This window comes from Panthera uncia, chromosome F2 (genome assembly GCF_023721935.1).
Source record: "Panthera uncia isolate 11264 chromosome F2, Puncia_PCG_1.0, whole genome shotgun sequence".
Classification (NCBI taxonomy): domain Eukaryota; kingdom Metazoa; phylum Chordata; class Mammalia; order Carnivora; family Felidae; genus Panthera; species Panthera uncia.
Genome location: NC_064812.1, coordinates 53,127,345 through 53,140,076, shown reverse-complemented (window position 1 = coordinate 53,140,076; position 12,732 = coordinate 53,127,345). Strand labels below are relative to the sequence as shown.

The following is a 12,732-nucleotide window of genomic DNA, read 5'->3' as shown; positions in this document are numbered from 1 at the left end:
TTGTCCTTCCTCCCTGTCACCAAAGAACTCTTCAAGCCCCTCTTAAAGGTGATCCCCTCCTCTTATACAGGAGATCCTGCCCCCTCACATCTACTCATGAGACTCCAGCAAGTCTCCCATTCAGTTTATATCATCAGCTTTTCCCTCACTGTGAAATCATTCCCACCCACGTGAAACCATGCTGTTATTTCTCTGACTCTGAAAACAAAACAAACCAACCCTTCTTCCAGTTCCATCTATGGCCTCATCCCTTTATAGCAAAAGCTCTTAAAAGACTTGTCTAAAAAAGTTGCTCAAATAATTTTTCTCTTCCTATTCTCTCTCTAAACCATTTCAGTCAAGTTTCTGCCTCTGACACTCCAGGACGCCAATGTCCACCATGTGACTAATGTGACTGTCAAACCTCAGCCCTCACCATTCCTGACCCGTCGCTGCGTTTGCCACAGTGGCCACTTCCCTGTCCCTGAACCTTCTTCACGTGGCTTCCAGGACACTGAACTTTCCTGTTTTTCTTTCCTATTTAGGTGTCCTCTGCTCGTTCCTTTTCTTTCCTAGACCGGCGCCCTGGGAACCCTTCCAGTTGTCATTTACACTCAATCAGTGATCTCATTCCCCCTTAAAGCAATGTCATGGCCGTAAGAAAAAATTTCTGCTGATGACTTCCAAGTGTACAAATCCAACCCAGACCTTTTCTCCTAAACCTCCTCATCCATCCAGCTGCTCTCTGCTGTTTCTAGTCAGACATCCAGTATGTATCTCAAACGAAACGTGTCCAGCACCGAATACGCAATCTTCTCCAAAAACCTGCCTGCCTGCAGCCCTCTCCATTTCAGTGAATGGTGACTCCATCTTGGTAGTGGCTCAGGCCAAACCTGGGACTCATCATTATCTTTTCTTTCTTTCATCACACATCTGGTCCACCAACCAATCTCTTGGCTCCAGCTTAGCTTCTCCCATTACTTCTGTCCTGTTCTAAGCCACCATCATCTCTTGTCTGGTCTGTGAGAATGGCCACCTGGTGTTCCTCCTTGCTCCTCCCCTTTACAGTTGAATCTGACAGTACAGTCAGGGGCATCTTTCCCAAAGACCCAAAGAGTCATCCCTTCTTCTCAAGATTTTCTAACGACCCCTGTTTTATTCAGATTATGAGTAAAGGCCACATAGGATTAGGCCCCTGGTTACCTTTCTCTCTACTACCCTTTCCTCTCCAGCCACACCTGTCCTGCTCCTCTCCCTTGGACAGGCCGGACGAGCTCCAGCCTCAGGGCCTTCACACTGGCCATTCCCTCCGCTCTTCCCCCAAATGTATACAACTTATTCAAATGCCACCTTCACAGTAGGCATACCCTGACCACTTGATTCATAATTGTACTCACTCCACTTTCCTGATCCTCATTATTTTGTTCTAATTTTTTCCCTATAAACTTTAAAGCCTTCTAAAGTGCCACATACTTTAGTTTTGTGCATATTTATGTCTCTCCCCACTAAAATGTAAGCTCCACTGGAGCAGGAAGTTTTGTTCAGAAGTTTTGCTCACTAGTGGATTCTCAGCACCTAGAAGATTATGTGGCACGTAGTAGGTGCTTGCAAAAATCTTGTGCATGAATAAAAAAATGAATGAATATTAAATATTTCAAGTTATCTGAGTTGCTTAAAATTAAGATTGTTTATATGAAGATGATGGGTTATTCATTGTTGTATTACTATTGATTCCCAGATGGGTATTTCCATTTTCTAATGGGATATCTGGAGAACTGCTTAGTGATAGTGGTTAGACAATTGACCTTATCTTTCAAGTGCTTATAAGTAAAAAAAAACTTGAATTTTTTTTAGGCATAATAGACTTTAAATTAGTTTTATTATCTCTGGTTATATGAAGGGCAAAACAATAGACTGCACTTTTGCATTTATGACTAGGTTCATGAACACTCTTATTGGGGCTCTCAACAGCCGATTTGACAGATAATATGAAAAGTTGAAACGCATTCAGAGAATACCACAAAGAATGACTTACTTGGTATAACCTATATAGCCATAGCCAGGGTTCACATTTTGATCATAAACTCCAGATGTTTTTTTAAGGCTACAACTGTATTGACTGACTAACCCCTACTTGTCGTTCCCACCAAAACCTGAGATGAGAACCTTGCTTTTTCCTGTGGAGAGGACAGAAATCAGATAATAGTTGACTAAAGAAGACTGGGCCTGGTTAAATCCCAAGGAGACACTGACAACTGGAAATGTGAATTTCAAGTTATTGTGGCTCATACATCCAGTTATCAGAAACAGGTAAGGCCCGGGGATTGTTAATACATTTGAGAGCTTTGTTGAATATCTAACCTTAAGAGTTATTGGCTATTGTTTTGAAATTGTCACAAAATAAAATCTTTTACTTGATTTTATATAGAAGTATGCATATAATCAGATACAACCAGTGGCAACTGTGAGTCTGTTCCCTCTGTGTGTGTTCCTATGCTCTGACTTCTGGGATCACCATGCTGCTTGAGGCAGCAGCAAACAGAAGAGGCTAAACACGGGGCAAACAGTCTAGTTTCCATTTAAATTCCTGGTCTTCAAAATGAAGACAGTAATACTTAGCCCCAATTAGATAGGATGTAAAAACTGGAAAATATCCAAGTAAGGGGCCAAGAGAGAAATATTTTACAAACATGAGTTTTTAGCACTTTATTATTTGGAAGGGTGGGGGTGGGGCAGGGAGAGCCACACACAGGTTACACTGAAGCAGCTTTCATCATTCAATGAACCTGAAAGTGTTTATATGTATTTCCCAGAATGATGTGCCAGTAAAAGCCCCAAGATCAGCTAGATTCCTAATCATGACAAAAGCACATGAAGCACAAACATGGGGGCCTACCTTGTTGGTTTCACTGGTCCCCTCTGTGGCTCCTTCGTCTCCTGTCTTGCTCTCTCTCTTCTCCTGAAGGTTTTCATTCTCATCCAGAAGTTTAACGGGGACAGGTGGTGGGGCTTCCTCTTCCAGATCGCATGAATTTCCAAGAACAGTCTCTGCATTAACACTCTGTCGACATTTTTTGTTTCTGTCCACCGAGGCATACTCAGCAAAGTCTGCTTGGGGGGCTTGAGGCCCCGGAAGCTCTTTCAAAGCGGAAGTTGACTTTGACCTGCTGCCATGGCCTTTCCCTGGGTTCACAGCTGCCGCCACCTCCTTAATTTCTTTCACAGTTTCATACAAGCAGTCCTCCACCATATTTTCTTGGGAGGAACTATCCTTGAGTACTTCGTATGGCCCTTCCGTTCCCAGGCCCTGGTCCCCATCCACCGCTCTTGCGTTGAGCATCATGTCCACGGCGCTGTCAGGAGGAATTCTGGGCAGTTCCCGGCTCTGATGACATTTTGGCTTCCCCGAGCTGTCCTGGGAGTCCAGCAGATCTGAAGCTGAGGTCTGGACTTCCTCATAATGTTGCATGCAGGTCAGAGTACTGTCTTCTGAAAGAACTAAGGCAGCAGAAGTATTAAAAATGAGGAAAGACAATTCTTTAAATAATTATTACAGCGAATTGGATAATGCAAGGTTAGGTTAAATCAAGGTGCTTTTTATTGGACTCTAAACTGCAAATTACAGATGGTATGATTGTTACTTGATATTCTTATTTCAACCACAGTTGAAACTAAAACCAGCTATTACATCTTTCTAATACAATATTTAATAAGTTGTCTTGGCTATTAATTTGGTTCACAGTTACTTTCATTGCTTATTGGTGGGACTCTGGTAGGCAGAGTGCCTAACGTGACCAGAGGAAGAAAGTGATATTCCCTGGAGCCAGACCGTGAGTGGCTGGGCACCAAAATGGGAGGCATGTATGGTGGCCACCTTCCCTGGCCTTACCGGCCTCCTCCCGTTTGGAGGGAATAACTGGAAACCATTCCCTTTCAGTGGTCACTTTTGTTTGACAGACACGATGGAAACAGGGGGGGCAAAAATGTGCCCTAAACCAGTGTAACAAAGGGACTGTACACCTGTGCCTCTTCCTTCCATCTCACTGCCCTTCCCCCTACCATTTCTACCTCACATTAGAAAATCCAAATGTGAAATCCTTCAATTTGCACAGAAATGTTACTGTGTGAAACCATTCAGTCATGTTTTCTGAGTGCCTACTGTGTGCCAGAGATGGTTGGAGTGCGGGGCATACATCAACAAAGCCAGCCCCGCCCTTCTGATACCTACATTGTAGTGAACAAGTTATGAAATTACTGTTGCTCTATTATATGTTCTTTATATACTATCTATTCTTCATGTGTAAGCATAAAAAGTATAAGTATATACGAATAAATGTGTACTAAAATAGGTATATTTATATTCATACATCTATCTTACATGCTCCTTATATAATATACAGTTCTTATATACGATATATAGTCTTTACATATGTACGTATGTGTGTGTTTATAACTTATGAGTTTTAATCTTTATTGACTAGACTGGGATTCTCTGAGACCCCTGCAGCCCAGGACAGTGTCTGACACAACGGCAGGTACCACCCTAGGTTTCCTTACTCATCACAGAGGGGTTGAACTTTTGCCCTCTGGCCCCAGACATGTGTCATGGTGGTCAGAGAACAAGCACTGGAGTCTGCAGATTCTGGGGTAGATACTGCCCCCCCCCACCCCCCGAGTTTCCTTAGCAGGACACGGGGTACAGGACAACCTCCTACCTCAGGTGAAAGCACTTTGTAAACTGGACAGTGTGAAGCAAATGTAGTTGCTATTTTTGTCAGGGACAGCACTCCGTGCGTGCAACAGGCGGTATGCAGAGTGGATCCAGAGGTGTGCCCAGCACTCAGATTACCGATCGTCAGCACACTGACTGTGATCTCAGGCAAATTATCAGCCTCTCCAAGGCGGGCAGAATTATGGCCTCCAAAAGGTGTCCATGTCCTACCCTCTGGAACCTGTGTATGTGTGTGTTATGCTACGTGGCCAAGGAGGAATTAAGGATACAGGTTAACTATCAGCTGACCCTGAGAAGGAGAGTAGCCTGGGTCACCCAGGTGGGCCCAACGTAATCATGAAAGTCTTTTTTTTTTTTTAAATGTTTATTTATTTTTGAGAGAGTAGGGGAGAGGGGAGAGAGAGAGGATCTAAAGCGGGTTCTGAGCTGTCAACACAGAGCCTGATGTAGGGCTCTAACTCATGAGCCGTGAGATCATGACCTGAGCCGAAGTCAGATGCTGAACCAACTGAGCCACCCAGGTGCCCCAAGAGTCCCTTTAAGTGACAGAGTGGGGCAAGAGAGTTGGGGAGAGGTGTAAAGATGGAGGGAAAGGCTAGGAATCAAGAAATGCAGGCAGCCTCTAGGAGCTGAAACAGGTAAGGGAACAGATTCACCCCTAGAGCCTCCAGGAAGAAGTGCGTTTCTGCTGGTACTTTAAAGCTGTAAGTTAATACATTTCAGTTGTTCTAAGGCACTAAGTTTGTGGTGATCTGTCGAAGCAGCAATGTGCTGCGGTTTCTTCACCTCTAAGCTGTGGACAGTAACAACAGCTATCTTACAGGGAGTGAGAATATTAATATCAGTAATCTTATAGTAGTGGTATGGATGGGTTAGTATACAAACAGATCTTAGAGCAATGGCACAGAGAAACCAATTAATAAATATTAGCTTTTCATCCAAATGAGAGGACATTCACTAAAACTGGTAGAATACCAAGAGTGGGCAAGAACACATTTGCTAATTTTTGAGCTACGTTTTTTGAAATGTGATGGGGTCTGCATGGAAAGCTCGTATTTTTGCATAACTTACTGTCCCCATTGGTGAGTATTCCGTTCTGTTCACTGCTGGCAGGTGCATCTGTGGCCAGGCTAGTTATTGAGCGGCTGAACATCTCCTTGTCAGAAGGCTGCAAAACAAACATACCACATGAACAATCAGACTGCGGGCAGAGGAAGAGTGGCCATGGCTTTTTCTAAAAATTAAAACCGCAGCAACAAAAACCCAAATCCACTTAAACTAAGTGAAATTAAACAAAATTGAATTGCTAGTCACACTCTGAATGCTCATCAGCTACAGGTGGCTAGTGGTTACTGCAGATCAGGTACAGAACACTTCCATCACAGTGGAAAGCTCTATTGGACAGAATTGTTCTAGAATCTTCGGGGCACTGGGAATCTTCAAGACCATTTGCAGAGCTTTCCACCTGGGGTCTTCAACTGGGCTACAGGTAGGTCATGAGGGATCAGTCCCCTTAGCTTAAGGTGAGAAGGTGGCCAAAAGGCCCAGTGCTGGTCAGAACTGACCCCAGCAGAGAGCAGCCGCATCCTTCCTTATACCACAGGCTCTGTAAAATGCTGTTTTTTTAAAAAAAATTTAATTTTAGGGGCGCCTGCATGGCTCAGTTGGATAAACGTCTGACTTTGGCTCAGGTCATGATCTCGTGGTTCGTGTTTGAGCTCCACGTCGGACTCTGTGCTGACAGTTCAGATCCTGGAGCCTGCTTTGGATTCTTTGTCTCCCTCTCTCTGCCCCTGTCCTGCTTGTGTTCTCTCTTTCTCAAAAGGAAATAAACATTAAAAAAATTAAAAACATTTAAAAAATTTTATTTTAGACAGAACATGTGCGCATGTGATCAGAGAAAAGGGGCAGAGGGAGAGACAGAATCTTAAGCAGACTCCACACTCAGTGAGGAGCCTGACGTGCGTGGGGTTTGATTCCATGACCCTGTTATAGCCTGAGCTGAAATCAAGAGTCAGATGCTCAACCGACTGAACCACCCAGGCAACCCACAAAATGCTATTCTTAAAGGCATGCCACACCAAGACAAATATGCCATCTGAAGGGAAGAGGCTTAAGTCTGGTCAAAGACAGATACTATAATCGATTTCTGAGACTTTCATAACCAGCCAAGTCTCTGCTTTAAGGTTCACAAGAACAATCATGTTAAATAGTAGGTTTGCAAATCTTTCTCATTCTCACAAATTCTGGATGCTTGGAGGGAAGAAAGTCATTGAAGGTTTTCTCTACTGGGCTTGAATACGGAGATACTATATGGAATAAACAAGTAATCAGAAAGCACATGTTTCTTTAAATGCCCAACTGGTTCCATGTAGCAGCCTGAATCACTGCTAATGTGACCTGTCCCCAAATCCTTCTCGCAGAATACAGTGTGCATGACCCAGGAGGCCACACTTGGACTATGTTCCAGGATTCCACATGGAAATTCTGATACAAACAGCACCAGAAGCTTGGCTAGTTGGCCTCACAAATTCTCTGACTTCTTACTGGGAACCGGATGATAATAATAATAATAATAATAATAATAATAAAGCAAATAGCTCACGCTATGTCATGAACCCTTAACTGGGAGTCCGCTGTTTCAGTTTCACGCTGCTCCTGAGTGAAGGGTGCCAGGAGGTGGGTCATTGCATTAGGACGCCAGGAGCTTAAGGTGCAGGCTCTCATATCCCAGAAAGGTTGCACCCAGACAGGAGTCAGGTGTGAGGGGGGGAAGCTCCCAGGTCGGCTCATCACAGCATAAGTACCCATCGCTGCTGAAGCAGCATAACCTGGGTCCTAGCCACCACTTCTCCTCTCAGCTTCCATGAGAAAATGCCCCCAGAGGAGCCTGGAGTGAGCCTCCCTCTCTCTGTAGCACAAGGAGCAAACTTCAGGACACCCCCATGCCCCTGGATCTTTTCAGGCTAGGCTTTAGTGGTGGCCCATCTGGGGCTTAGGAGGGAGCAAGGATGTACAAGAGCTGGGATCAGGGGTGGGGTGCAGAGGCGAGGCTGACTTGGGGGGCTTCTTTGGCCTAACTGGCGAATCTGCAAGTTGAATAAGATCGAGCAGCTGAGAGAGAAGCTCTTAAAGAGAGCCGGGTGGACGGCTGTGGTGGGTGTGTGTGAGCTCACGTACCACGGCCCGTGTGAACACGTGCTTTTGCGTGCTGTCCCCCACACGTTTGTAGAAGAGAGGCTGTGCGGTTATTAGTTAAGGATACGGCACGGGAACGGCCTGCGTTTTCCTTTGTCCCCCGTGCCACTACCTTCGACCTCGTCCCTGACCCTGGGCCACGCAGGCATTGAAGGTCTACAGCAGGAGTTCTCCCACTGGGGCACGCGTCAGAACCACACGGCAGGGGGGCTTGCTGATGGCTCCCTAGGCCCCGCCAGGGGTGTAGCAGCACAGGGAAGGAATCTGGGAGGAGGACAGAGACAGAAGCCCTTCCTCTAGCCCCAACCGGCACCAAGGAGCACGGGGGTGGTGACGAAAGCCAGGACCAGGGACCTACGTGTGGGAGAAGCAACCGCAGAGCTACCCCCCATCTCCCCCACCTTTTTAAAAAACATTTGTTATTTATTTCGAGAGAGAGAGGGTGCACACGTATATGTGTGCATGGGCTGGGGAGGGGCAGACAGAGGGGGGAGAGAGAGGATCCCAAGCAGGCTTTGCCCTGTCAGTGCAGAGCCCGACATGGGGCTTGAACTCACAGACCATGAAATCGTGACCTGAGCCTAAACCAAGAGTTGCACAGGGCGCCTGGGAGGCTCAGTGGGTTAAGCATCTGACTTCAGCTCAGGTCATGATCTTCCCATTCATGAGTCTGAGCCCTGCATGGGGTTCTGTGCCGACGGCTCAGAGCCTGGAGCCTGCTTCACATTCTGTGTGTGTCTCTCTCTCTGCCCCTCCCCTGCTTGCACTCTGTCTCTCAAAAATAAACAAACATTTATAAAAAAAGAGTGGGAGGCTTAATCGACTGAGCCACCGAGGTGCCCCTCCACCCTCTCGATGCCACCACAGCAGCGATCTGCACTCTGTGCGCTGGACGGGGGCGCTGTGCACAGCTGAGAAGTGGGGTTGACAGCCAGAGACTGGAATGGGGGTAAGAAAGAGGGCAAAGGGAGAGCTGAGAACGCAGAACAGCAGCGGGTAAGGTGTGCGTGCAGAGGAGGAGGCAAGGACACCCCAGGGGCTCCCGGAGGAGAGAAGCCCCAACAACTCCAGCCTGCTTGGGATACCAGAGCCTTGCACGCCCTTGGGGGTGGGGGGTGGTGACTGGGCCCAGAGACGCCTCCTGGTAAGCTCTGTCTGCTGGCTGCCTATTTCACATCCTCTTCCGACGGCAGATTTTGCCTGATCTTAAGGAATTATGTCAGCGAACGGAGACACCTTCTCTGTTTTAGCACCGCCATGGGGCTCGAGCAAGACCGACGAAGTCAGCCCTGCGAATACGGGGTGGCCCCCTCCCCAGCTGCTGGAAGTGCTCAGCCAGATAAGGGCATGACCCCGACACTCAGGCTGCTCCTCACCAGGGTGGGTCTAAGAGCCCCTTGTGGCTCGACAGCACCCCATGTGACAGCTGTGGAAACCCAGCCGGGCCACATCGAGGCCGACGGGGGTCCTACCTTTTGGTTAGCTTCATGACCAGCTGTTACTGGTTGAACTGGATACTCCCCAAATTTCAGAGGTGAAGTCCTAACCTCCGATACCTTAGGAATGTGACCTTATTTGGAACAGGGTCCTTGCAGATGAAACTCAATAAGATGAGGTCACATTGGAGTCCTTACCAAACGAGGAAGCTTGGACAGAGACATGCAGAGGAAAGACCACATGGAGAGACACAGGGAGAAGACCACGCGGAGCGGCAAACCCCCAGAAGCTGGGAGACAGGCCTGGAACAGATTCACCCTCCAGGCTCTCAGAAGAGCCAGCCAACCCCACTGATACCTGGATTTCCATTTCTGGCCTCCAGAACGTCAAGACAATACATTTGGTATTGAAGCCCCACTGTTTGTGATCCTTTGTTATGCAGCCCTAGCAAACCAATACTAGGCTGGAGCTGGGCAGGGGCTCCCTGCAGTAGGTTGGCGCGCTCTCAGGATCCTTCCGGCAACAGCACGATCGCATCCATTTCTGAAACTCTCCCAACCAACCCGGCTAATTGCACAGGCCTCTAGCCACACTGAGTAAGAGTCCTTCAGAGGGAGGACTCTAGGCAGCCGGTTAACTCTGGTGAGCTCCTTCCCTCGGTTTCCCTCAGGTTGCCAGCTTGTGGGAACACACTTAGATAAGTGGCCGGTGTTCGAAAGCACACACAGACATGTGTATATGGGCTCACCACGTTCATCAGGTTCTCGTGGTCCCCGCTGTGCTGTCTCGGCTTCTTTTCTCTGAAATGGAAGAGAAAACATTGCCGTGACGTCAAACGTGCCGTCTAAAATCAAACAGACACTCCCCTTGGCTATCCGAATATTTGTCCACATTTAAATCTCTCTTTTAGGATCCTGGTTTGTTTTGCCAAAAAAGCAAAAGCTGGACCGTGACTCCATCACTCCTTTGCAGGCGTCAGGGTCTGAGGGGGGTCAAGTCACAGCATGAGACCAGTCACCTCTCTAGCTCTCTTTCTCCCAGAGTAGAAAATAGAAGTTCACAAGAGGACTGAGGCACATTCCTGAGCAGAAACTTGTCTCGACTCTAGAATACTGGAAATAATTTTACCTGTTTTTTTCCTTTTTTAAAAGAAAATCCAGACAAACTCAGAGTCGACTACCCAGTGCAATGGGACTGGGAAAAAAATGAAAGAAAATACAAATTTTGGCACGTTGGGAAGGATACATGCTCTCAGGATGAGTCATATGTACTTCCAGTCTATGGAAAAGTCCATCGAATAAAAATAGAATTTATTTTTACTCAGGACAGTCTAAGGAAAGCCATCCGTACTAGAGAATACATGTCCCATATTTGTCAAGGCAACAGTGACGCCTAGTGGGAGTGTAAATAATTACAGGCAGGCCCTCCCTAGTCCAGGGGAGCAAACTCCACCAGCCTCTATTTTTGCACCTTCCTGAGCAGACTCAGATCCAGCTGTAGAGCTCCAGGTCTAAACTGGGAGGAGACTGGAAGGCTACTTGGTTGGGAGAGTCTGACTTTCCTCTTCTTGACAGACACTTCAGGGTAAGAAGTCCTGTCAGATTTGTAAATGACCCTTGTTGGGTCTCTCCTGAAGTTACTGAGAGGAAGGTTTGGAGGTAGACTGGCTGGTTTGCTCCAGCCCCACAGCACCAATCTGCCAGGAGGCTGCATGTATCCTTCTTATTTTACAAATTTAACATGTATTCATTTTTGAGAGAGCGAGAGAGAGAGCAAGCAGGGGAGAGGCAGAAAGAGAGGGAGACACAGAATCTGAAGCAGCCTCCAGGCTCTGAGCTGGCAGCGCAGAGCCTGACATGGGTCTTGAACTCACGGACCACGAGATCATGACCTGAGCCAAAGTCGGATGCATAACTTACTGAGCCACCCAGGCGCTCCTGCAAAGTATCCTAACAGCGTCTGAACACCTGGGAAATCACTCCCAACATGTTAGAAAGACCTTTGGTTCTGAGAAAAGAGCTTTTATTTTGGGGGGGGGGGGTACAGACATTCCAAGTGAGGGAGACATGGAAGGGGAGAAGAAGCATAACTCTAAAAACAACCAAGATGATTATTTCATCTCTCTTCTAGGAAAATTAATGTTTCTTAAGAAATTGCAGTTCTAGATCACAAAACTTGAATGGTCCTTTCAAACCACGTAATAGCAATTATAATCAGTAACTGTCAAGTGGCAGCAAAGAGTATCTTTCATGCACATCATACTAAGATTTCCAAATGTCCATCGACAGGAAAACACAAGATAAATTTTAACAACGATGTGCTCAAAAGAATGGCAAAATTTCATTTTGGGAAGTTTCGTATACAAGGGTTCTCCCAGTTGCTCCTGAGCAAAATCAAATATGGATTTTCATTCGATGGATACAAAAAACGTCCTGAGGTGCTCTGCAGCACAGAAGCTAGTTAACTTTAGAAACACAGGGGTTTCTGTGAATGTCTGTGTAGCGGGATTCTGTTTATAATGTGCTTTTCCTATGAAGAGTCTTCTGGGCACAGGGAACGGGTTATTTCAAGGTTCCGGCGGATACACAGGAGATCTCACCTGTCACAACTGGAGCACAGAAAGACGAGGAAGCTGATGAGGAAGAAAGTGACGAGAGCCGCCAAACTGCCCCACAGGACCACCTGCATCTGTCCGCTGCTCAGCACGCTCCCCGAAGGTCCCATGGCGGGAGCAAGAAGTGGCACAAGCTGGTGGGTCAGTCAGTCCTTCACAGGTGGTAACATGGGCACAGAGTGCTTCGTCCTCCTGCGGAGAGACCAGTGTGTTTTGAAACAGCTTCTCACGTGAAGTGACACAATCTTGTGATTAGTGCATGTCAGGAGGAAGCCTCAGAGCAAAGGCAAGGATGTGTGTGCGGGATGCCCTGCACTCACCTGGACACCTGGCTCTGGGCAAGTCCCCTCTGTTGTCCAGGCCTTTGTTTTCCTAACCTAAAAACGTACAGTGGGAATGCACGAGTACCCAGCAGTGCTTGAGGCAATGCGTGGCTTGTTAGTTTGCTATGTTTGGGGACAGATTCTTAATGTCCTCAAATAAAATTCCAGATAGTCCATAGCAAGTAAGTGCTTATTTGGATTTTGTTTTTCCCCAGAGCGGTGTAAAGCATTTATTATAGCTTTCACAAAAATGCAGTTCACATTTCCCCACCTATCTCCTTAGCTCCCAAACCTACTTTTCTTCGAGAAGGTCTAAGGCCAATACAATTAACGAAAGAGAATGTCTTTTATTCACTTTCGTAACAGTTATCTACTGTGAATATGTACCTGTTTTCAGGGCCGGCTCTCACTGCACTTCTGCGAGCCCTCAGTAAGTACATTTTCAAACG

At 46.8% G+C, this 12,732-nt stretch overlaps 1 protein-coding gene across 1 annotated transcript in view; it reads right to left on the bottom strand.

The window, feature by feature from the left end:
* The window catches only part of PAG1 (phosphoprotein membrane anchor with glycosphingolipid microdomains 1), a 142,831-nt gene that overhangs the window by 13,427 nt on the left and 116,672 nt on the right, over positions 1-12,732 (bottom strand). The window contains exons 3-6 of the mRNA XM_049633610.1: positions 11,946-12,152; positions 10,095-10,146; positions 5,783-5,879; positions 2,876-3,477 (exon numbers count right to left, since the gene is read on the bottom strand). Coding sequence (XP_049489567.1) covers positions 2,876-3,477; positions 5,783-5,879; positions 10,095-10,146; positions 11,946-12,070 — 876 coding nt within the window. The 5' untranslated portion in view covers positions 12,071-12,152. The remainder of the gene's footprint in view (positions 1-2,875; positions 3,478-5,782; positions 5,880-10,094; positions 10,147-11,945; positions 12,153-12,732) is intronic.